At 47.9% G+C, this 25,141-nt stretch overlaps 1 protein-coding gene across 6 annotated transcripts in view; it reads left to right on the top strand.

The window, feature by feature from the left end:
- Positions 1-25,141, top strand: part of Atg7 (autophagy related 7) — a 243,376-nt gene that overhangs the window by 76,279 nt on the left and 141,956 nt on the right. For all 6 annotated transcript variants that reach the window (XM_057760141.1, XM_057760462.1, XM_057760400.1 and 3 more), the window contains 2 exons: positions 435-510; positions 11,756-11,836. In XM_057760141.1, coding sequence (XP_057616124.1) covers positions 435-510; positions 11,756-11,836 — 157 coding nt within the window. The remainder of the gene's footprint in view (positions 1-434; positions 511-11,755; positions 11,837-25,141) is intronic.

Raw genomic sequence — 25,141 nt, 5'->3', positions numbered from 1 at the left:
AGAAGAAGGGAGAGAGGGAAAGAAGAAGGAAGGAAAGAAAGGAGGAGTAGAGGAAAGGAGAGAGGGAGGGGAAGAAAGAAGGAAGAGAGGGAAGGAAGGAAAGAAAGGAGGGAGGGAAGGAGGAAGGCAAGTCTTGCACTTGGCAAATTTATCTTGCATGCCCCTGTTGTATCATGCATCCTCTTCCATTTCACAGCTGATGGTTAAGCTGCTTGGCTAGAGATGCGACAAGCTTGCTCTCATCTTTCCTACTCTATGGGGCCCATTGTTTTAAAGACTGCCTTTCCCTCCCTGCCATGGAATGAGTTTCCCACTAGCTTATGAAGCACAGCAAAGGGGCGTTTGGTTCTAACTCTTTCCAGTGCCCCTGATGTTCTCTCATGTATTCTCTGTGAGCACACATGAGCTGAGACACCCCTGCTTCCCTCTTGCAGGGGCTATGCCATCGCCAGCAGCAGTGATGACCGCATGAACGAACCTCCCACCTCTCTGGGGCTTGTGCCTCACCAGGTGAGTGATTTGGAAATGAACTTGTAGTCCTGCTCCAATCCTCTGATGGAGGGGAAGCTGGGGTCACCTCCTCCTTCCACCAACACAACTCCGACAGCTGAAGTTTCAGAGGGGCTTTTCCTTAAGACATGGAGAATGTTCTGTTCAGGGGGCACTGCCGGGAGGAGATGAACCCATGGCACTGCCTGACTTAGATGTGAGGCTGCTGACCAGACACTATCATGCAGGACAAAAGGAAGGGATGGACTTTGGGTCAGACAGGCGTGGGTCCGTCTCAACCCTGCTGTGTGTGGCCTTCCCTGGCCCAGTCTCGAAGCTTCTTGGCGCCTTGTTTTTCTGTCTACAAATTACACTGAGCTAGCTCTCTGGTGGGCACAGAGGCCAGGCTGATGGGTGCCAGCCCAGCGGATGTGGAGTAGTTGGCTCACCTTCAGTGCCCAGTACCCTACCTGGGCAGGAAGCCTTTCTGGGCAAGCATGAGCAGACTACAAGCCATGCCACCCAGAAAGCAGGACCTTTTCAGAACACAACCTGCAGGGTTCATGCCTGAGGCTGAAAAGAAAGACACTGTGCTGAGGCTTGCGAGTGGATCTCATAGTCTGCTGGACGCTACCTTTGGGAAAGGGAGGGCAGTTTCAGCGTGACATTTCAAGAGCTGTTCTCTGCTGTCCCATGCCTTCCACTCCATAACTGGGAGGTGCCCTGCGGATTCTGCCTGATAAACTTATTTGTTCGTTTGGTGCTGGGATGAAACTCCAGGGCCTCATGCATACCAAACATGGGCTCTGCCACTGAGTGGTCAGCAGAAGGCGGAGCTAGCCCACCACCATGGAGAGCCAGTGAAGCTGCACTCCAAGCCCACTGGTGTTCTCCCAGAGCATCTGTGGGCAGAGACGAGGCCTGCAATGTGGCTCCTCAGCTCCGGCTCTGCTCTCTCTTGTCTGCACCACCTCATGTCTTAAACTTGCTTTCCTAATCTTAACCTGTTCATGTCAGAAAAGTAGACGCTTTAGCCAGGATCCACGAGTACCTCTGCCTCAACTTTGGAAGCCATAGAACCCCAGGAAAGGTAGCTTCTGCTCAACACCCCCAAGTGTGGCATTTGTATGACCTGAAGTCTTTTTCCACAGATACATTCCCAGCAGGGCCTGGTAATACGGTAGTCGCCCCTCCCCCATCACACACAAGCCTGCTGGCTTCCGGGTTGACCTGGGCTGCTCTCATTCACGTCTTCTCCAGGTCACCCTGCCTCCTTTCCTGCCCTGGAGCCTGCTCTTCATCTCTCTTACCAATTTCATGCTGCCGAGGGTCTTAATTAAATTTTCAGTCATGCCCCTGCACTGGCTCCTTCCTTTAAGTTAAATTGCAGCCTCTGTTGCTTTCTCAGTGCTGAGGCCAGAGGGCAAAGCACCCTCCCTAGAGGGTGGCTGTGGCAGATGCATGTGCCTGTGTTTCCCAAGTGCTATGGCAACTCATCCCTCGATGGGCATTCATCCCCGACGAGCGAGCCTGGCAATTGCCTGCCATTCACTAAGCCTTCCAGCTTTCCCTTCCTTTGCAGTTGTCTGAAGGGCTATTCTGGTTGTTGGCCATCTCTTCGTTTGGCCTTTTCAAAGGCTGAAGAGTAAGGCCACCGTATATGGTAAAAGCCGTGTGTGTGTGTGTGTGTGTGTGTGTGTGTGTGTGTGCGTGTGTTACTTATTTCAAATTTTAAGCTTTTATTTTTAGCTACATTCTAAAAAGGAAAGTGGAAAAAGAACTTTAAAATTAATCAGAGTTGTTCAGTCCCCATTTAAACAATTTTTTTCCTTTTTCCCAAGAGAAGGGCACTCTATTTGTGCAACTGTGTTTGGATTAGGGAGTATCCTCTCCCTAGAGCTGGGCCTGGCGGTATACTCAGCATCCTTCCTCCCTCCTCCCTCTCCTTCCCTGCTCCCTTTCCTACCCTTCTTCTCCTTCTCCTCTTCCCCCTCCTCCCTCTCCTTCTTCTCCTCCCCTCCTCTCCCTGCTTCTCCATCCTCTAGAGACAAACGGTTTCCTGTTGGAGGGGAGCTGGCTAGGTCCCTTTGTGTACTTTGCTTGTAAAGAATGACCTGTAAGGCTCTGGCTCATTTTCTCAGTGCCCCAGGGAGAGTGTTTATTAATCTGCTCCAGTGGAGTGAGATGCCTAGAAAGCCCCCACCCCACCCCAACACCTCCCAAACGCCATTGTGTAATGGAGAACATTCCTTGACTTCTCTGCTGTCCTCTGAGTGGGACCTGGGAGGCCACTGGCTTGCTCTGCCCCTCCCTGTGGGTTCACAGGCAAATTGGCCCTGTTCAGATACTGTCAAGGGACTTTGAAAGACTTGATTAGTCCCCAACTGAAGTCAGCTAAATGTTACAGCTGAAGAAACCGGGCACTGAACTTGAAACCCGTGAAAACCCACTTGATGTGAGAAAACAGGCGCTTTGGGTGGCAATTTTTTTTTAAACATTCATTTGTTTTTTTAGGCTCTGACCCAACCCACGAGTTAGTAAAGCTACTTTGTCTTTTTTTTTCCTCAAAAAATGTATTTATTAATGCTTAAACTACATACAGATACATACAGATAATGACCCAAATCATTAAATGTTTGATCCAAGTCCTCAATATTGAACACACACACACACACATACACACAGAGTGTTAGACTTTGAACTTTCTGAAAATGGATTCCTACAGTATGTACCCTTTAGTCAGGAGTCTTTAGCAGACAGTTTTTAGATTGTAGTTCTTAGCAAAGAATTACTATCCATGCCTTCGCTTCCCACCAACCTGCACCTTTTATGAAGATAATGGTACCCAGGCATGATGGCCCAGCTTGTAGTCCCAGCAGTTAGAGGTGGGGCAGACGAGTCAAGAGTTCAAGGCTCTCTGGGGCACATAGTAAGGGTCAAAAGTGAGCGTGGGAAGGAGGTGGCTCAGTGGATAAGTTTTAGATTCCTAGCATCCACGTAAGTGCAGGGTGAGCATGGCTGCCCACCTGTAACCCCAGCACCTGCACTGGGGGGAAGACACAGGAGGTTTTTAGAGCATTTGGCTAGCTAGACTGGCCTCACCATGGAGCCTTGGGTTCAGAAACTTTGCCTTCGTGATCAAGGTCCCCACTCACTTGCACATACCTGTATGTACGCCTGTACACCTGTGCATCGCACACATGGGAAGAGCGAGAGATGGGAAGCTTGTTGCTTTAGTCACCTTCTCATCTTCATGGCAGAACCTCTGCCCCGGGCAAGTTAGAAGGATGTGTCTTAGATCACAGTTCAGGACAGTGAGGAAACAGAAGCATGAGGCCACATGTTCACTGTATCCTCTGTCAGGATGCAGAGAGAGACTGCTGTGGTCCCTGCAGGCTGCTCGAGGTGAAGGTCAGCACCACCTGGGCAGGTGCTGGGCCCAAACTCCTAGAATCTAACAAGGGGGTGTTGTAAAGTACATCTCTAGAGCAGAGCACCTGTGGACTCACAAGACGAATGAGTTCTACTGGCTGCTGAACAGTGCTCAGGGTGAGGGTCTAGGGAGGAAGGATTTATAATTAGCAAAAGGATAGACTCTATTGATGGAGGAGGCAAAGTACATGGGGCCTCTTTCATAAGGATGGGTTCTGTTCACTGGGAGACAAAGCACAGGATTAGAACCTAAAAAATGCTCAGGATTTGGGGGGATTCAGGTGAAGGCCAACTCCAGAATAGTGGGTCTGCAGGTTAGACAACATCCACCCCAGCCTTCTGGATAAAAAGGTGTCATTACCTTCTCTTGAAGAAGAACACCTGCATGTCTGACAGTTCTGGTCCCTCCAGTGTTTTCCCTCAGCTGTAACTCCTACAAGAGATGAATGCTGGTGCTCTAGGAGCCCAGGCCGTGGGACGTGCTACCCACATTCAAGACAGGTCGTCCCCTTTCAGTTAGACCATTCTGGAAACTCCCTCACAGACATGCCCCAGGTGTGTCTCCTAGGTGACTCCCTCACAGATATGCCCCCCAAGGTGTGTCTCCTAGGTGACTCCCTCACATATATGCCCCGAGGTGTATCTCCTAGGTGACTCCCTCACAGACTCCAAGTTCAGCCTTGTTGTCCACGACAATTGACCGACAATTGACCATAGTCGTTATCTTTCCCTGGCTTCTGAATGATGACTGAGCACTACAAGACTGATGGAGACCCATTCAGGTCTTGTAAAAATGTACAGACCTCTCTTGACACTCGAGGAAGTTGGCCTGCAGGTCCCTAAGAGAGCCTGACTGACAGAACTTAGTAGCCTGTGGTCTGATGACCTGCCACAGGTGTCCAGACACCCAGGACCTGTTTTATCTTGCAGACTGAGCAGTTAGCATTTTTGTCTTTTGGGAATGTACTTCTAGCTCTGAAGTAAAAGTAAGGAGAAGTCCCTGAGTGCATGTGTCCTGTGCCTGAGTGTGTGTGTTCCCTTCCCTGCTCTTGGAAGCTCATGATTCTTTGGGGCGCTTGAGTTCTTTTTTTTTTAACTCTTTGCAGAAAAGCAAAACTAGGGCAGCGGCCTGGGAGGCCTCTGAGTGAGATAAAGTAGAGAGGGAGCTGGAGGCTCAGCCACTGTTCATTTCCTGTCTGCTAAGACTCTGATGCCGCTCTACCCAGACTTCAGTCTTCTACTTTTTTTATATAAAGATTTAATTTTATTGTTTTAATTGATGTTGGTGTGTGTGTTTGCACACGCACACATACACACAAGAACACAAGTACCCACAGAGGTTAGAGCTGTCAGATGCCCTGGAGCTGGGGTTACAGCCAGTTTCTAAGCTGCCTGATATATGTAGGCTTGGGGAATCAAATTCAGTTCCTTAGGATGAACAGTATGTGCTCTTAACCATCGAGTCATTTCTCCATCCCCAGACCTTCTATTTTTAAAAAAGTCTTATTTTGGGGTTCAAGGGTGCTCAACTCTTATGCCTTGGGAGATGAAGACTGTCTCCTTAGAGGAGGCCTAGCCAAGAGCTGTAGCCTAGTAAAGAACTTCCTTCCTCTCCCTCCCCTCTGGTTCCATGGCCCTCAGCGAGGAGGTGACAGGAGAAGTGGGTGGTTCGCAGTTCTACTGTGTTGACTGCTGTGGTTTCTGACCTGGCCGTGCTATCCACCTTCTCTGCCCGACCAACCAAGCAGGTGCTTTCCAGGCACAGATGTGCAGGGCACACTGGGATCAGAAATAGCGTGGTAGGATCTCCATTCCAATGGGAAGTATCTGAAAGCTAGGGTGGTCCTGGGTATATGATCTGACTACACCCTCATGCTGTCTGCCTTCTCCTTGGGCAAGTGTTTCATCTCCTCTGAACCTCATGTTTCCTGTCTGGGGACAACTTAAAAATGAGCCCCCAAGAGTCACTAAATATATAATATATTTATATTATATACATACATATTATATAATATAATCTAAATATAGATTGTATTTATTAAGCACTAGCAGAGTTTGGGGCACATGAGATGGTTGCCTGTGCTGGCTTTCTCTTTCCACTTTTTATTAAAGTGGAAGTTTATCTCTGAAAAGGAAATTAGAATCCTAGAACTCGGGAAATAGTGCTTGCTACATCTTGAGAGTTAGCTGTATCCTGCAGTATTTTCTGAAGATGATGCTGGCTGGCTTCCAGGTTAGCTCTTTGGTCCCTCTGTGGCTCCACTTCAATAACGAGAGGCAGCAAGGGATGGGAACGGAAGCTGTTATCTGAAACAAAGACCTCTGCACTGTGCCCGGGGCTCACTGTTGCTAAACTCCATCTTGGCACGGAATGAGATTAAGGCTCTTTTCCAGCATCCAGGATCGATCTGGAGTTTGGAGCACGTTTTTATGCATGCAGACTCCAAACTCTAGCAACCTTGCCAAGCTTGAAGGGAGCTGCTGCAACACCCGAACAGTGGGGCTCCCGAGGGGCATCGGGGCACCTTTGGGGTGACCATTTGTTCCTGGGCAGTTGATCTTAGGGTCCCATTGAGGCTAAGTGGGCTTGGCACCAAGGTTAGTTTTACTGAGCACTGGTGGAAACATGGCCAGGACAGTGGTTCAGAGAGGAAGGCCCCCTCCTTTCCTAATCTATTTATTTTGTATCCAACCCGGCAAAAGCCACTGAAGATAATTGAATTCACCTGAGAGGTGTTACCATCTGCGTTTTCCTTTCACAGAGTGTTTAGATTCCTCCTCCTCTCCCTCCCTCCCCTCCCTCCTTCCCCACTCTGTGCATTTCAGCTTCTCCACCAGGATTTTAGAGCCAAATAATCCAGAAATGAGATTCCTGGCTTTTTTCTGTAGTGCTTGTAAGGCTGTGCCATTTCTCCGAGTCTTGGTTATCTCATCTGGAAAGTGGTGGAAGGTAATGGGATGGCAGTGACGCCAAAATGAGCTGCCACAGGACAGGTGAAACCAATCCCCTTGGAGACCTGGCACAGTGCCTGTGCGTGTGAATGCCCTGCACCCTCACTTGGCAGGACGAGGGTACGCCTTGTCTGCTGCGTGGAAACAGACCAGAGGTAGAAGGGCCCTGATGTGAAACTGGAGTCACTTTAGCTAAAATTACAACCACCCAATTGAGGTGCCCATCCCTGCTCTGCCATCAGTCTGAGCCCTTCCAGAATAAACCTTCACCAGCACAGCCCAGAGCCACCACTGGAAATTTCCAGCGTTGTGGTCATTGTCGATGCACTGCCCTGAGCTAGGAAGAAAGACTTTATGGTGGCACGTAGCCAGGCCCACTCCTTGAACTAACCTTTGACGTTTGCCGTTGTTTGGCGTGTTTCCTGAAGGTCCTTGTATGCCTGGTGAAGTATGGGCACACTGCACAGGCAGAGTGCTGAGACCGCCAGCACCCCTTTAACAGCCCTGCACTCATGCCGTGTGCTTCCTGCCTGCTACCTCCCATCTGCCACCCAGCGCAGTGTCTCTTGTCTGGCAAGCCCTGATAGCCAAGCCCAGGGATAACCCAGGGCTGCTTGAGAGCTTAGATTTCACCTTACCAGCTTCGCCTGTTTGGGGTCTGACAGCGACCAGCAGGGCAGGAGCCAAGAAAGCCAAGGTAGCTTTCCTCCAGGGTCCTGCCACATGCAGGTAGCAGAAAGAAACACATATTTGGGGTTAGCTTAGGCATATCTTTTCTTCTGGGCAGGAGGGCACATAACTCTGTGATAGAATTAGCAATCACAGGGTCCCGGGATTAGCATCAAGAACCAGAAATAAATAAATGAAAAACATTTCCCCCTAGAAAGATACACTGGTGATTATTTGAGGAGTGGGGGCTTCAGGGAGTCTGCATTATGAACTTGTTGAAAATACCAAATTTATAAACTGTTTCTAAATCAACCTTTCCAAGGCATAATTCATAGTCAACAGTTGTACCCTTAATAAGTGTTGGCAAGCACCTACACTCGCATCTCACCACAGAGGAGGCTTGGTGCGTTTGTCGCCCCAGCAGTTCCTTTGGGCTGGCGTCCTTTCCCGCCCCTCCCCCAGCCCCTGGCACTGACCTGATTTCTGTATGAGCTGCTTCCATGTCTCCTTCCTGCTTTCATCTGTGAAAAGGGAGCATGGCGGCTAGAAAGATGGCTCAGTGGCTAAGCGCATGCCGTGTACGGAGGACCCAGTTTTAGTGCCCAGATTCCAAGTCTGAAATCTCACAACCACCAGGGCATCCTAATAACTTCTCTCCATGGCACTGCTCACACACACACTCACACACTCACAATAAGTCTTAAAAACAGAAAAGGGCAGAGAATAGAATCTTTGACATCACTTTGCAGTCTTAATTTAAATATTTGTTTGGCTTTAAATATGTAGAAAGAATTTAGGTATGGGGTAGATCTTTACTTTCTTTGAGTTGGAACCTGGCCTCTCTCAAAAGATCTGGATACATCCTTTAGGACTTCTGCATAACCTGGACTGTGGGTCACTCTGGGAGTTATGCGTGTCTAAGGATGGCGCTGAACTATTGACAGCAGCCTCTGCTCTCTAAGTTTTATGCATTTCCTGTCAGGCTGAGGGAATATAGTTGGCCACACACACAAGAGCTCATTTCTGGGCTCTCGGTTCTTCACAGTCCATAGCCTTGTTGTTTCCTGCGGCATTTGTTCAAAGCCTTGGACTCTTTTGTGGAGAAAGGGTTTTCCAACAAGTAGCTCTGCAGCTGGGTGAGGGGGCTCACCCTGTCATCCCGGCACCGACAGAAGGATTGCCTTAGTATACAGCCAACCTGAGCTACAGAGTCAATCCCTGTCTCAAAATAAACAGACATCTGAAGCAAGACTGAAGCATGTGAAAGAAGGGCTTTAGGCCCCTACTTCATATCATGAATAAAGATTACCAGGTGAGGCTGCCCAGATGGCTCGAGGCCTGGTAAGAGGCCTGGGACCCGTTGTGCTAGCCGGTCTTATGCCACCTTGCTACACAGACTTGAGTTATCTGGAAGGAGGGAATCCTAATTGAGAAAATGCCTCCATAAGATCCAGCTGTAAAGCATTTTCTTAATTAGTTATTAATAAGGGAGGGCCCAGCTCATTGTGGGTGGGGTCATCTCTGGGCTGGTGGTTCTGGGTTCTATTAGAAAGCAGGCCGATTAAGCTATGAGGAGCAAGCCAGTAAGCAGCACTCCTGCGTGGCTTCTGCATCAGCTTCTGTCTTCAGGATCCTGTCCTGACTCCCTTTGATGATGAACAGGTATGGAAGTGTGAGCCAAATAAACCCTTCCCTTCCCAACTTGCTCTTTGGTCATGGTGTTTCATCCCAGCAATAGTAGACACCCGTGTTGCTGCTGGCCTTTGTGAGCTCGCTCTCCCTCGCTCTCCTTCCCTCTTCCTCTCTCTCTCTCCCTCTCTCTCTCCTTCCTCCTTTCCTGCTCTCCCTTTCAGCCTCATAACTAGGTCTACTCTATCCCTTCCCTCCAGCTCTGCTCCCACCACATAAGTTTAGCAGAAAACATTCCACAGACAGAAATTACAACAGGAGCTCCGTGAGACACCACAGAACGGAGACACAAACTTGTAGGCCACTTTCAACAGTGTTTTAATGGAAAATGTGTTGGATCCGGTTGCTTTAAAAGAACTCAGTAACTTAGGTGTGTGTAAGGCACACTGTGAACATACATTCACCTTTTTATTTATTTGTGTACGTGTACACGGGTGTGAGTGCGTGAGCCATGGCACACAGGTGGTGATCAGAGGCAAGCTTGTAGGAGTCGGTTCTCTCCTTCTAGCACGTGGATTCCAGGGATCTCACCCAGGTCATCAGCCTTGGCACCTGTTGAGCATCTCGCTAGCCCCCGAGTGTGTGTTTAAACCTGGAACTCTTGGTGCTCGTAAGGATCTCAACATTGTCCTTTGTGACTTAACCCTACGGTCCTTTCGGTTGGTGACTTCCGGTTCCTGATTGGCTGCCTTTCCCCCCTGAACTTGCTTTTTGTTCTAGTTTGTAAAATGGCCACCATTTTTCACCTCAGAGACAGGAGGCTGAAAGTCACATTTTCAAAGATTCCCAAGGAGCCGGTCAGTTCTGACTTAATGCTTGTGCTGGACAGTTTACATCAACCTGACACAACCTAGAGTCAGCAGAGAGGAGGGAACCCTCATTTTAAAAATACCTTCAGGCAGAAGCAGGCGGATCTCTCTGAGTTCGAGGCCAGCCTGGTCTACAAAGTGAGTGCCAGGACAGGCTCCAAAGCCACAGAGAAACCCTATCTTGAAAAAACAAAACAAAAAACAGCAACAAAAATACCTTTATAAGATCAGGTAAGCCTATAGAGAGCATTTTCTTTTCTTTTTTATTTTATGTTATTTTTTTAGTTTTTTTGAGACAGGGTATCTCTGTGTAGCTCTGGCTATCCTGGCCTCTGCCTCCCAAGTGCATCATCACTGCCCAGCTGGGAATTTTCTTAATTAGTGATTGACGAGAGAGAGGCCAGTTCATTGTGATGCCATCCCTGGGCTGGTGGTCCTGGGTTCTTTCTATAAGAAAGAGGCTGAGCAAGCCATGAGGAGCAAGCCAGTCAGCAGCACCCTCCATGGCCTCTGCGTCAGCTCCTGCCTCCAGGTTTGATCATGGTGCTTCTCGCAGCACTAGAAAACTGACTGAGTTACTCACCTTTGGCCACGGCGTCTGTGGCAGCAGTGGGAACGGAGCCCCGCTGCCTCCTGCTTGCTTTGCCGGGCTGCTTCACCTTCTAGCCTAAGTTTCATTAACTTAAAGCAGGAAATTCTGGCACCAAGCGAACTTTCAAGATTTGTGTTGTCTTGCTTACTGCAGCTGCTGGCGTCCATGGAAATGCTCTAGGTTTTACCCTCATGAGTTTTATTTCATCTCCCTGGTACATACAACGGACCCACAAGCTGCTCTCAAAGTGGATTTACTGCTTGCAATCAGATGTTTCTGCTCAAGGTGGTGCTGTTTCCCCAGCAATGGGAAGCACTTTTATTTCTGTGGGGTCTGCTCTCAGCAGCCAGTCACGGGGCCTTCCTTTAGGACAGTCTCTGCCTTCCGTTATCACCAAGCTGTCTGCCCCCGAAAAGCCAGCGTAGAGCTGTGGAAAGGCTTGCTTACCCCAATCCTCTGTGTTTCTGTGGGAGGGGCGAGTCAGAGCAACCTAGATGACCTGACTTTGTTCTGTTCTGTGAGGCTGGCATGGAACCCTGGCCCCTTGCATGCCAGGCGAGCAACCTGCCACTCAGCTGCACCCCAACTCTCAGACACTTCTTTAAACAGTATTTTTCTGTTCATTTTGGTTTTGGGACAGGGCCTCATACAGCCCAGGCTGGCCTTAGACTGTTATGTATGTAGCCAAGGATGACTTTGGACTCCTGCATCTATCTCCTCTGTGATAGGTTCTTAGATATGCACCACCCAGCCTAGTTTTGTGCCATGCTGGTAATGGAACCCAAGGCCTTGTGCATGCTGGCCAAGGATTCTACCAACTGAGATACACCGCAGCCTCGAGACATGCTTAGATCTCCCATATTGCTCGTTATGTTTTTTAAGTGAATTTGATTTTAAGTCTCAAATATTTAAAAATCATGTATATCCTGGGAATGAGGGACCTAAGTTATTTCTTCCCCAAACCTATGATAGTGCAGGGGTGGGGGTACTTCCATTCAGAGAGTTGCCATGTTGGGACCCCTAATAGCCATTTCCTCCTCCTTGTCGCCCATTCGACATGCATCTTTATAGATGTCTTCCTCCCTTGCCTCATGTGTAATTGTTCTGTTCTGTTTGTTTTTAGATCCGGGGATTTCTGTCACGGTTCGATAATGTCCTTCCTGTCAGCTTGGCATTTGACAAATGTACAGCCTGTTCACCCAAAGTAAGTCGTTTTGCCTCTGAGCAGTTGACCTCATCCTAACCCACCAGGGCTGGTGGGGTGTTTTTTGTCTTGTCTTGTTTTTTGATTGGTGTGTGTGTGTGTGTGTGTGTGTGTGTGTGTGTGTGTGTGTGTAGAAGGAGGGGAACCCGGGGGACTTGGTCCTGCTGTAAAAGGGGAGCCCGGGGGACTTGGTCCTGCTGTAGAAGGGGAGCCCGGGGGACTTGGTCCTGCTGTAGAAGGGGAGCCCGGGGGACTTGGTCCTGCTGTAGAAGGGGAGCCCGGGGGACTTGGTCCTGCTGTTGTTGATCTGCATTCATCTTCCAAGACGCCAGCCTAGGAAACCTTGGGTTCTAGAATGCAGAGAGCCTGACTGGATGCTGGGTCGGTGGCTGCAACCGCAGTACTTCCAACTTGAACGCAACCCTCTCCTGAAGTTCTGTTCCTCTCCTGGGGGTTCCCTTCCTTGAGCCTCCTGAGCAGAGCAGATTTTAAGCTTCCACCAGAAAGTGGGGGATTTCGGGCAGTCCCGGCTGTGAGTGTTTTGGAGATGTTCCTAATGACAAAGGAAAAGCACGCAGAGATGAGGGGCCTGGATCGGGAGGCTGGAACAGGCCCCTTCCTCTTTGATCTTTCCAGCGGCTCTAAAAATAGAGCAGGGCTGTTGTCCATCGTAATGGGAACCGGCTGATGCATCTTAAAACTACATGGTATCTCAGTTTTTAATAGGCTCTGAGTTATTCTCGCATGTGTACTGTATGTGACAGCTGATTCCCTTTTGAATGTCTCTTTAAGTCAGTGGTTCTCAGCCTTCCTAATGCTGTTCCTTTAACACAGTTCCTCATGTTGTGGTGACCCCCAACTCTAAGATTATTTTTGTTGCTACTTCATAACTGTAATTCTGCTACTGTTGGGACTCATAATGTAAATATCTGGTATGCAGGATACCTAATATGCACCCTCTGTGAAAGGGTCGTTTAGGCCCCAAAGCTATGACTCACAGGTGAGAATTGCTGCCTTAAACCTTTAACCTGGACCTTTTGGACTCCTACTCGGGGTGCTATGTAGAGTAGCTTTTGGGGGTCACTCATCCCAAGCTGACATTTCTCAGTTAAAGACCTGGGATTTCCCAGCTGTGCCTCCTGTGTGGGCAGTGCTGAAGAAATTGAGTTCTAGGAAAAGTCTACTTAGAGTTGAAAAGCTTCTGTTGAAAACTTCACGCAGCTAAGTCTTCTGAGAAGCCAAGCCCTGACCCATTGGTCTAACAGGAATTTGGGATCGATAAACCACAGTGATGAATTTGGTTAAATATAGGCAGTCCCAAGTGGAGAGTGGTTTGTTTTCCTTTCTGCTCTGAGAGTAAACTAAGCCTGCTTTATTGTTGGGCGTCTCGAGTGTCCGGTTGAGATTTAAAACTTAGAATTTGTGGGTAAATGACCTCTAAGCTCATTCCTCTTGTTGTGTCTCAAAGTATCCTGTGTCCTCTTTGGCAGGACCCTGAGGGTGGCCATGTGCATATCTGTCTGCAGAGACATGGGTTTCCTTAATGGAAATGACTTTGTCTCTGTCTGTCCGTTTGTCTTTTCTTTGTACAACTGAACTAATTGGTCTCCAAATAACTTGGCAGGATTATTTTCAAACTGAAACCCTTTGGTGCCAGGAGTTTCCTGTGGCTTTCTGCAGGTCTGGCTCATCAGTGAGACCAAGATAATGGGTTCTAGAGAGAAACGTGAGCTCTTGCTTTCTTGCTGTTTCTAATTAAACTGCCCCATAAGATACTGTCTATAAAGCACCCCAAACATACCTCAGACTGCCTGCCCCTCCTTATTCTTGAGAGAATAGCTTTTTTGTTTTACGTCCTCCCTCCTTGTAAGCATCAGATTAAACACAGGTATGGTGTCTTTGTTACCAGAGTTATTTCCTGTCGGTGGCTGTTCTGCGAGTCCTGCATTACACAAACTTGCCAGGCCAGTTAATACAAACTGACGTGGATTTTCACAGCTGCGCCGTTCCCATAGCGATCACTTTTCATGTGGTCTGGATATTGGATTTCCTTTGTGCCGAGAAGGTTGCACCTCCTTCCAGGAGAAGCCCCTCGTTTACTTTCTTGGCCCCCTTCCCTGTCGTTCGCCATCATCTGCAGACCAAGCGTTGATACTTCAAAATGACAATTCCAATTACGCCTTGTTGCTGTATGAGAATGTTTTCTTAGCGCTTACTCAGCATGATGTTTTTTATACTGAGTCATGTCTGAATTGCTGCTGTTTGAGTCAAAACTTTTTGGAACTGAAAATGAGTTCTAGAAATTTCTCCTTTGATATTTGCGAAGTCAGTTTTTTAATCATTCTTGAAAATTTCATACACATATACAATGACACATGATCTTATCTTCCTCTATTTTTCCCCTTTAAGGCCCCTCAAATAGACCCCCAATACAACCCCCACCCAACTTTATCCCCCCCCTTAATAACCAACTCAGTTCTGTTAGCACTTTCCACATGTGGGTGGCTGTGGGGCCATCCTCTGGAGCTAGGGAAACAAAAAGAATGGTCCTTCCTCCCCCAGCTGCTACCAAACACTAGTAGCTCCCCAGTAAGGAATGGGGGATGGGGCCTGGAGCACACCTCGCCCATCTGTGCTGGAATTTTGACTAGATTTGGCTCACCCAGGACTCTTACAGGTAACCATAGCTTCTATGCATTCATGAATGTGACCACCATGTCAGTGCAGAACTTCACCTTCCATGGCTCTCGTCATCCCCCAGCTCTTACATCCTCTCTGCCCCTCTCCTGTGATCTTCCCCAGCTGTGGTGGTGGTGGTGGTGTATAGAAGGGTGTCCCGCTGAGGACTGAGCCTCTGCCTCTCACTCCCATGAGGTGTTTTCCTTTGATGCTTTCCCCAAGAAGAAGGTCTTCCTCTATTCTTGTCTTGACTTAGCTTCAAATACAGTAAGGTATTTGGGGAAGCAGGATACAGTCTGTGGGGTAGGAACCTCCTGCTTATTAAACAGTGATACTGACAGTGTGGATGTCATCGTGCTATATGGGCCTCGCTTCTGTGTCTAAGCTGGTAAGTCGTTGTCCCTCTCAGCCTGGGACAGCAGGGTGAGCTCTTCTGTTCACATGTTTGCAGGGAGGTGTGGGTGCCCAGGGTTGTTTCCTGGTTTCCATTTTTCTTTGCTTCATCATCTCACAGAAGTTCCTGAAGTGGTGGCATCTACCGCCAGGACTTCAAGGCCTTTTTGACATGTGTACAAGTTGCTTTTCAGTTCTAGAATATTGGTGAACTTCTGTCAGGCCAACAAGTTTGATTGTGAACCAGGAATCCTAAAAAGCTGTCCCAGAATGCTTTGAGGCAATTTATTAGCAGCAGTCTTTCTCTTAATTTCTTTCTCGTTTACTTTGCATTTTTGGTACAATTTTTAAAATATTTATTTTTTTAATTATATGTGTGGCAGTGGCAGAATGGAGAGTCTGCCCAGAGTATCAGATCCCTGGAACTGCAGTTATAGGCTGTTGTGAGCAGCCTGATGTATGTGCTAGAAACTGAACTCTGGTTCACTGCGAGATCAGCCCATGCTTTTAACCACTGAGCATCTCTAGTCCTGATACACCCTCACACTCATAGAGAATGGGACAGGGGAGGTGGCTCAGCAGTTGAGAATGGTGTCTGCTCTTGCGAGGATCTGTGTTCAATTTCCAGCACCCACATGTGGCTGACAACCATCCCCAAGTCTAGTTCCAGAGAATCCTACTCCCTCTTCTGGCTTCTTCAGACACCAGACATGGTCTATGTGTGTAGAAGGAGCTGCAGGCTGTGTTCCTGCCACCCAGCTGCCAGCCGCTTGGCTAGCTTATGCCCTGGAATAACAACACACAAATTGTATTCATTTAAACACTGCCTGACCCATTAGTTCTAGCCTCTTATTGGTTAGTTCTCACATCTTGATTAACCCATTTCTAATAATCTTTGTAGCACCACAAGGTGGTGGCTTACTGGGAAAGATTCAGCATGTCTGACATGCGGCTGGCTCCATCGTGTCTGACCTCACTTCCCTTCTTCCCAGCATTCTGTTCTGTCTACTCCACCCACCTATGTTCTGACCTATCAGGCCAAGCAGTTTCTTTATTAATTAACCAATGAAAGCAACAAATAGACAAATGACCTTCCCACATCATACGTGCATTCAAGCAAAGTACTCGTATACATAAAGTAAAGTAAATAAATCTTTTAAAAAGAAAGAACATAAGAACTTACAGAAAACTGCAGAGTCAGCTCCTGTGTGCCCTTTCCAGAGTTTCCATGGTTTCTACCGTTCTCCCCTCCGCTGCCCCTCTTACTCAGCTCTGCCCCTTCTGGTTTCTTTCTTGAATTTTCCAGAGTCAACAGGTACCTTCTCAAGCAAACATCTCCCTGTTAATTCCCTAAGAACAAAGACCCTCTCTCACTACATAGCACACAGGAGATGGATATTGTTGAGTGTTAGCGGCCCCTGAATCTGAGCCAGAGGCTGGATTTCAGATGTCATCATCTGTCTTGTAATATTCTTAATGGATTTTCCACCTTCCTCCTTCTCCCGGATGAAGATCCACTTCAGGCTCAGACCCGACCTTCATGTAGTCGTGATGTTCTTTTGACCTCCCTCAGCCTAGAGGCCTGTGTTCCCTCCTTTCCCTGACTGTGCCCTGTTGTGGTATTCTCCATTATGTTTGTAGACTCTCACTTGGTTTGGATCTGTGTAATGTTTGTCTCTGAGGAGATTCGGGTTATGAATTTGACAGGAATACCAAAAAAGTAATGTGGCCTATGTCTGGAGGCATGTGACATCTTTTATCTCCACCAGTGGTGTTAATTTCTTCTTTCTGTGAGTACTTCCCTTTTCCAACAGGGAGAAACCTGGTTCCCCTCTTCCTGAATAAATGGACTTACCTGCTCTCATCTGGAATACACAAAAGTTGCAAAACTGCTAGCCCCTGCTATTTCAGAAAGTGGTGCTGGGGAGATGACTCAATCAGTAAATAAATAAATAAATAAATAAATAAATAAATAAATAAATAAATAAATGTCATTGCTCGCTGTGCAAGCATGGAGGCCTGAGTTGGGATCTCCAGCATCCACACAAAGGCCAGGTGTGGAGACATGCATCTGGGGCCACAATGCCAAGGGAGAGCAGGACAAGGACAGCTTCCAATGAAAGACCCTGTCCCAAAAGGTGGAGTGTGATAGAGGAGGACAACTCAGTGTTAGCCTCTAACCACACTATGTACAGGTACCAAGATTCATATGTACATACACACATGCATGCGCGCGCACACACACACTCACATGCACACACACTAAACACATTCCGAAGGAAAATGAGCATAGTCAGTAGAGCTTCAATCCTTGTCTTTCTCTTGTCTGCTTTCTAGAATGGCATGCTCTTACTCTAAAGCAATTCTGTGACATTGACTAGATAGGATGGAGGGGATCTCCATCACTCTAGAACTTTGCTAGTGTCCACAAGAGAATGGAGGATATCACATACTGGGAATGGTATTTTTCCTTAAGGATATTTTCTAGTATTTCCAGAGGAGTTGCTTTGTTTCTGGAACCCAGAAGTTGGTCTGGGTTCTGAGAACTGCAGAGTGAGGTGCAGGGCTATTTCTGAGCTTGCTTACCTGAGGGGCAGCGTGCAGAAGTAAGTTGCATGGTTCTGTCACCCACAGTACCTGTGACATGACAGAAACACCTCTTGGGAAGAAGCATGCCTCAAACTCATCTTTCATACCATCTGAGGCCTGAGTCCTGCACAGATGTAGATATGCCCAGAAACCTACTGTTGAGTGTTGGGGAGAATTATTTTCAGGTGTGTGACTTTTGTCTACGCTGTGTTTGCTTAACTCTGTGAAGCTGTGTTACTGTACCTGTCTAAAACACCTGATGATCCTAATAAAGAGATGAGCTGCCATTAGTGAGGCAGGAGCAAGGATAGGCGGGGCTGCCAGGCAGAGAGGAGAAATAGAAGAGAAATGAGGAAAAAGAGGAGCAAGAGAACAGGAGAGGAGGACACCGGGTGCCCGCCACCAAACTACCCAGTCAGTCGTGGAGTAAGAAGGAAAGAAAGGTATACCGAAATAGAGAAAGATAAAAGCCCAGAGGCAAAAGGTAGTCGGACCATATAAGTGAAGAAAAACTTTGTTAGAAACAAGCCAAGCTAAGGCCAGGCATGCATAGCTAAGAATAAGCCTTTGTATGTGATTTATTTGGGAGCTGGGTGGCGGGCCCCCCAAAAAGCCAAAAGAGTAAAACATGACACAAAGGTTAAGGTTTTACTTTGTGCTAAGCAAGGCCAATGACACCCCCAGTCTGGTGGGGAGCCTGTGGAGTGGCTTCTGCTGATGATGTGTGAGGTAACTTCGGCAGTGTTGGGATGAGTGTCGTGGGCAGGAGGGGAAGGCAGCATTAGTGATTCTGCAGTGTTGGGATGAGTGTCGTGGGCAGGAGGGGAAGGCAGCATTAGTGATTCGGCAGTGTTGGGATGAGTGTCGTGGGCAGGAGGGAAGGCAGCATTAGTGACAGCCGCCAGCTGGCATCATCGGATGTGAAATGGTTTTCTTCTTGCCTTTCTCACAGCAGCCTGCTCATTCATCCGGTGACGTAATACAACCCCACCTTTCTCCTGTTGTGCAGTCCCCTATGATGGAGAGGCGTTAGGGGCTGGGGATAGCTCAGCTAGAAAATGGATTGCTGTGCAAGAGTAATGACCTGAATTCAGATCCCCAGAACCCACATAAAGCTGCATGGTTAGTGCACATCTGTAATCTCATCACCTCTAGGACAGTGGAAGACAGAACAAGAAAATCTCAGAGAGCTCACAGGCTGCCAGGTAACCTGGCATACACAGGGACAGCCAAGATGAGACCCTGTGTCAAGCAAGGTAGAGGGTGAAACTGATACCCAATGTGTCATGGCATGTATGGGCATGTATGTACTCACATGATCATGCACACACACACACACACACACAAACATTTTTTAAAAGAAGCATGGATACCAGAACAAAACCACTCTGTTGAAACTTGCTTTTAGAAGCTCTGACCGAAGCAATCTCTCACCTGAGAGTTCTGTGCACACAACCTTAGAAGTCAGAAAGATAAAGCTCGGACTTAGAGGGTCAGAGATGCAGAGCCCAACAGTAGGCATTCATTACTCGGTTGGTTGGAGTTCATGCTGTGTGCCGGAGACACAAGCCATTGATATCAGTTTCCTTGAGAGGTTCTCAGAGGCCTGTGCTTATAAGACTTGATGCTTATTAGGAGCCTTAGAGAGGAAGTGAGGTCCTGGGGATCTATCTTGAAGGGGATATTCGACCCTTCTTTCTATCCTTTCTGCTTTTAGCAGTGAGGTAAGCATCTTTCTACCATGCACTCCTCCCATGGTGTACCCACCTGGCCTCATTCCCAGAAACAGTGGGCCAATCGACCATGAATTGAATCTTCTAAAGCCATGATCCACACCAAACCCTTTCTTTTTAAAATGGACTGTTGCAAGTATTGTATTACAGTAATTGGAAGGTGACCATCACAATGATCAGAGGAAACATTGTGCTAGCTTTAATTCCAGTACTCTGGAGGCGGAAGCAGGAAGCTCTCTGAGATCAGGGACAGCCTGCTCAACATAGTGAGTTCTAGGGCAGTTAGGGCTACACAGAGACCCTGTCTCCAAAGCGGAGACAGACATGATCCTCAAGAAACGTGATGTGCCAGGACCGGAGAGATGCTCAGCAGTTGAAAGCACTTGCTGCTCTTGCAAAGGACCTGAGTTTGGTTCCCAACACTCAACAGCTGGTAACTGCAACTCCAGGAGGTCAAGCACCCCCTTCTGGGCTCTGTGGGCACCTGTGCTCATGTGCACATACCCCCACACACATACAGAATTAAAAATGAAATAATCTAAAGAAAAGAGAAAGAAGTGAGATGAGCAGAGTGACACAGTCCTGTCAGACAAAACTGCTGCTGCCCTGTGTCCTGCTCAGGTTATGGTGCCTCCCCTGGCTTTACAATCCAGTTGTTGTGTCAGTGAGGCTATAGAGGAGGTGTTGTTGAGAGCCACTTCTGAGCTGAGAAGACAGATTTAAGGACAATCTGTCTTTCTAAAAGACAGACTTAACTCATGGGAGAGAGAATGAGAGCAATTCCAGGAAAGAACGAGAAAACACTGCACTCAGGTTGTTAGGTGCCCAGTGGGGACTTGACGAGGATAGCCATTTGCCTACATGAGCAGAATTTCCCAAGGTGGAGTGTGTTCATCTTTGTTTTGAGTCTTAAAATTGTGTACATAACTCTCTTACCTCGGCCTGGAGCTTAGGGGCTTTCCTAGCCTGTGGCATGAAGCAGCCACAGTGGGGGGATTCCCAGGGTCCTGGCTGTGTTCACTCCCTCGCCTGCTGAGTGACCCCAAGGTAGGTGCTTCTGCCTTTGCCCACCCCCGTGTCTTCCTTTGTCCAGTGAGTCAGCTAGATGAGATAAGTGCTGGCTTTCTCCTCGCTCTTCGAGTTATTCGCTTCTGCACTTTATGTTGCTATTCTCTCAGTCTTTGTTTCGCCGGCAGTTTTTCTGTGTGTCCTGTGCTGGGGGTGGAAGCCAGAGCCTCTGGCTTGCTTCGCAAGCACTCCACCACCAAACCACATCCCGACCCAGCAATCTGCTCTAGTTGCAGAAGAGGATGAAGATACATCTAAGGAGAAGGGTCCTCGGTCGTTGGCTGCCATTGCGAACTGTGGGTTGTGCCCTTGATTTGTCAGGGAAGGTGTATGTACACAGTGACGTGTAGATAATCTATCTGATTCCTGCCATGAGTTTGAAATGATCTTCAGGTAGAGGGATTAGAGCTCTCTGTCAAGCATCCTCCCTGCTTCTCAGCTCTCTACAAGGACTGGCTAGCACCCAGCCGGAAGAGCTCCCCAGGACTTCTGCCAGGAGTTTCTGCATACGGCTTCTCAGTGGCAAATATTACTCAAAACGGAGCTGCAGCCAGGGTTTTCTTCCCCTTTCCAAAAGGGACATAAATCTCTTGTTGGGAAAATGATGAGTAACTCCCATCCTGGTCCCTCTTTTCCTATCTTACTTACGCAGCAAGGCCTTAAGCTTTCTATTTGAACGGGTGATAGGATCCATATGTGTGGTTGTGTGGTATCCCACATCTCATCCTTAGCAACTCGTGTTTCTCCGAGCTCCAGAGCTGTTGGGCTCCCAAAAGGAGCTGGGATGTCCCACCAGAGCCAGGGAGCAGGGCTCAGCTACGAGTCCTAACCTCACAGCTCTTGGCTCTCCCTCCGCCTCGGAAAGCATCAGATGTTTCTCCCTTTGCTTCAGTTTCCTCATCCACAGAGCGAGGAAAATATTTTCTGTTTCCCAGGGAAATTGCAGTGACTGACGCATATTCAGTTTCCGGGGCCGGGCACCAGGGCCTTTGCCCACTCCTGGGACTGGTGTTGACACCAGACCCGAAAGAAAACAAAGACCACTGTGGTGGCCCCAAGTGTCCCTGAGTATGTGGTGCCTCAGGCTGCACTGTTTCTCCACAGATGGATACAAGGACAGAGGCCAGGATCTGGAAGTCAGGGCTCAATGTTGGAGAGACTGCTAGTTTGTTTCCCCACTGCCCTGACTCAGAATAATCTCACAGAAACTGTATTATTTGCAGTACTGTTTGGCCAATAGCTTAAGCATATTTTCCGCTAGCTCTTTTATCTTAAACTAACCCATCTCCATTAATCTGTGTATCACCACATGGCTGTGGCTTACTGAGTAAAGTTCTGTCTGGCCTCTGGCGTCTGTCTATGGTGCGGCTACATGGCTTCTCCTGACTCTGCCTACTTTCTATATATCTCTTCCAGCCTGGCTATATTCTGTTAAGCCATTGGCTGAAAGCAGCTACTTTATTAACCAATAAAATCAACGCATATACAGAAGGACTTCCCACACCAGCTCAAAGCTGCCCTGGGTATTAAAAACTGCAGAAAGCTTGCCCTCGTGCCCCTCCCAGCCCACTGAGAGTATGCTCCTCACGATTTCAGAGGACTCAGCCTTGCTCCTCCCTGTTGACCCTCGGTCGTCTAAGGCCATCTGAGGTCATCCTACTTCCTGTCACCTGTAGTCACCCGAGCACACTTTCTCTTCAGGCTTCCTCCTGTCTCCTATGAAGACTGGGAAATACAGGGCTGTGACATTTTTCAATGGCTCCACTGATTGTTAGGCCTGCTTGTCTTCAGGACATCGATGCACTAGGCTATTTTAGCTTGGAAATAACTTTTCACTCAGCCTCCGTCCCACAAGTATCTCTTGGTTCTTACGTCTTTTGGACCGTGTTCACATTGACGAACGTAGTCAACCTGTTTGTACACCCGCTGTAGCTTCGCAGAGTGTTTAGGTGGTTTCCTGACGTCATCCGGATAGGCCCTCTGAGGCTTGTTATAGTAGCTTGTCCAAGTTCTGGAAGAGCAACTGGGAGGCAGTCCCTCGACCAGCCCAGTCCCACCATGACCAGTAAGGCTTTGGAAAGTTACCAGCTTTCTCTGGAGACTCGCTGTCTTTAACCCAGGAAACTGTATGAAGTATGGTCTGCCACTGGGTATGTCCTGTGCCCAGCTGCAGCCAACTGGGGCACAGAAGACACTAACACTGCTCAGAGTTCTGTGGGTCAGTTCTCCCCTTGAGGACCCAGAGCCTGGCAGTCTCTCTTCGTGTTCCTCATTCCCTTCGTTATTTATGTGATACAGCAGACTGAAGGGCCAGGAAGGAGCTTCGATCTCATCACTGAAGTGAGGGACGTATACACTTAGACTGGGAAGCTTTTAATACATACTTGTTTATGCCTGTAAAAGCTATATAATATATGTTTGTAAGTATATAAAGATTTAGTTATTTTCATGTGCCTGTGTGAGGTTACATGTGCGACATGCACACAGGAGCCCTTGAAGGCCAGAATAGGGTATCAGATCATTTGGAGTTATAGGCAGTTGTGAGCCTCCTTGTTGGTGTTGTAAATTGAACTCAGCTCCTCTGAAAGAGCAGTAGATGCTCTTAACTGCTGAACCTTCTCTCTAGCCCTTATTTATTATGTTTATGTGTATATGTATACACCTGCCTGAGTTCATGCGCACTATATGTATGCAGGAGCCAGCAGAGGCCAGAAGAGGCCATTAGATCCCCTGGGCTGGAGTTAGTGGTTGTGATGCATCTTGTAGGTGCTTGGAACAGAATACAAGTCTCTAGAAGAACAGTAAGCACTTCAGTCACTGAGCCATATCTCCAGCCCCAATATAACTATTTAAATGGAGTATTTGTAATATCTGAAGATAATTTACACGAACTTATTGACTGTTAGCAATTCAGTTAAATAATTTTATGAAGCTGTAAGTAATGAATTGCTCAAATTATCCCAGCACTCAAGAGACTGAGGTAGGAGTTTGAGGCCAGCCCAAGTGTGCTCTAGAGGGAGACCTTGTTTCAAAACACTAAAATCATAATAATAGCTGATAATTTATGGACTATTTTTGGATGATAGCATGGTGAGTTTCTGCTGATTTCCCCCTGGACCTGACAGTAAAGCTAGATAGTGTCACCTCCTATGCATGCAGTCCTTCAGTCATCTTTAGCCAGCAACTGAACATCGGCTGCAGGGGACGCCTATGTCCTGGCAGATGGTAAGAAACAGTGAGTATGTTGTGAATGGTGAGAACAAACAATAGCTTGTGGATATGTTTATGAACAGTACAAAGTGGGAATCAAAGAAGGCAGGCCGCCATCCCAGGGCGTCTGTCTAGTGGGATGCGTGGCAGCACAGTGCCCTTTGCTGGCTGGTGTGCAGGTACGGATGTGGCCTTCCAGCATTTTGTTTGTCCAGCAGATTCCGCTCAGCATTTACAGCATTTACATTCCCACCTGCTGTAGTGACACCACTGGTGACCTGTTCCTCTCTTGGAAGATCATGTCCAAAGTTTGCCTTTGGGAGTTACTGACGTTGGCTCAACATTGGATTCAAGGGCAATTCCAGCAGTGAATTCTCTGAAGGCTTTGCTGGCTGCCCTGTAGAGTTCTGAAATGCCCTCTCTTTACGTTATCCTGGTATTTCCTTCTTTTCCAAGGAATGCCCCTTTCCATTGCATTTGCTTGCTTGCTCGGTTTGTATGTGGACACATGAGTGGAAGTCGAGAGCTCCTTGCTACAGCTGATGCTCCTTTCACCATGTGGATCCCAGGGATTGAACTCACGTCAGTCAGGCTTGTCAGCAGGTGCTGTCCCCTGCTGAGCCATCTTGCCAGCCCCCTTTGGTGTTTCTGAAAATATTTAGCAATGCAGACTTTTTGCCCCAGGAGAGGCAAAGGAACTGACTGCTGTTCTGTTCCCAAAGTCAATGTCCTCGTGACTTGTTTATGTTAGGTGATGACAGCCACACATCCAGAGGGTCTGTCCTTCCTTGCTTTAAGTAATGCTCTTATCTTTGTGTTTTATCTTAAAGAACAAAAGCCCTCCAGGTTCCCCTTCCCAGACTATCAGAGGACTGGTTAAAGCGCATATAAAGCAATGCATCTTGAATTTTCCCCCCTTACTAGACTTGGGAAATCTCTCCATGTGGCCCTTAGAGCAGCAGGTATGCTAACTGCGATCATCCAGTGGGGTAACAGACCACCAAGGTGTGAGTCTGAGGAGCACTCCGTGTCCCGACACCCAGGTGCCATCCCTGCACTGACCGTTTGGGAGGATGTGGCCAGGCTTGCTCCCTGTGGTCAGATTTGCCTGTCATCCCTCTGCCACACAGCTGTAGCGTCTACACAGTTAACTGTAGTCTTGCTGAGGCATCTGGGTATTTTTCAGGACTTTGCTGGCATTCTGGTTTGGTGTAATTTGTGAGAGCAAGGGATATGCCTGGGCTTCTCCTGCCTTCCTTTTTACATCAGCTCTTTCTTGGAAGGCCTTGGAGGGAAGGGACAATATAAGTGGGGTCTGAGGGCAGTGCCGCATTCTGCGGTCCAGCTCCCATACATCCCAAACACAGATCTGGAGCACAGCATTGCTGCCTTTTAAGGAACAGTGTTTAGTCTTTGTGAAACTGCAGCTATCCCCTTATGCTGACTTTAATCATTAGCTTAATTTGATCTGGCTGACACAGGGGACCAGTTCAATTATAATGTGAGCAATTTTTTAAAATAAATAAATAAATACATGAGGTGCCGAAGAGAGGGCTGGAAAGCACCCAGGTGAAAAGCATTTGCTAGTGGGCAGTGGTGGTGCACACCTTTAATCCCAGCACGTGGGAGGAAG

This window comes from Chionomys nivalis, chromosome 1 (assembly GCF_950005125.1).
Source record: "Chionomys nivalis chromosome 1, mChiNiv1.1, whole genome shotgun sequence".
NCBI classification, from domain to species: domain Eukaryota; kingdom Metazoa; phylum Chordata; class Mammalia; order Rodentia; family Cricetidae; genus Chionomys; species Chionomys nivalis.
Note: the sequence above shows the minus strand (reverse complement) of the source record. Positions and strands in the feature narration are given on the sequence as shown.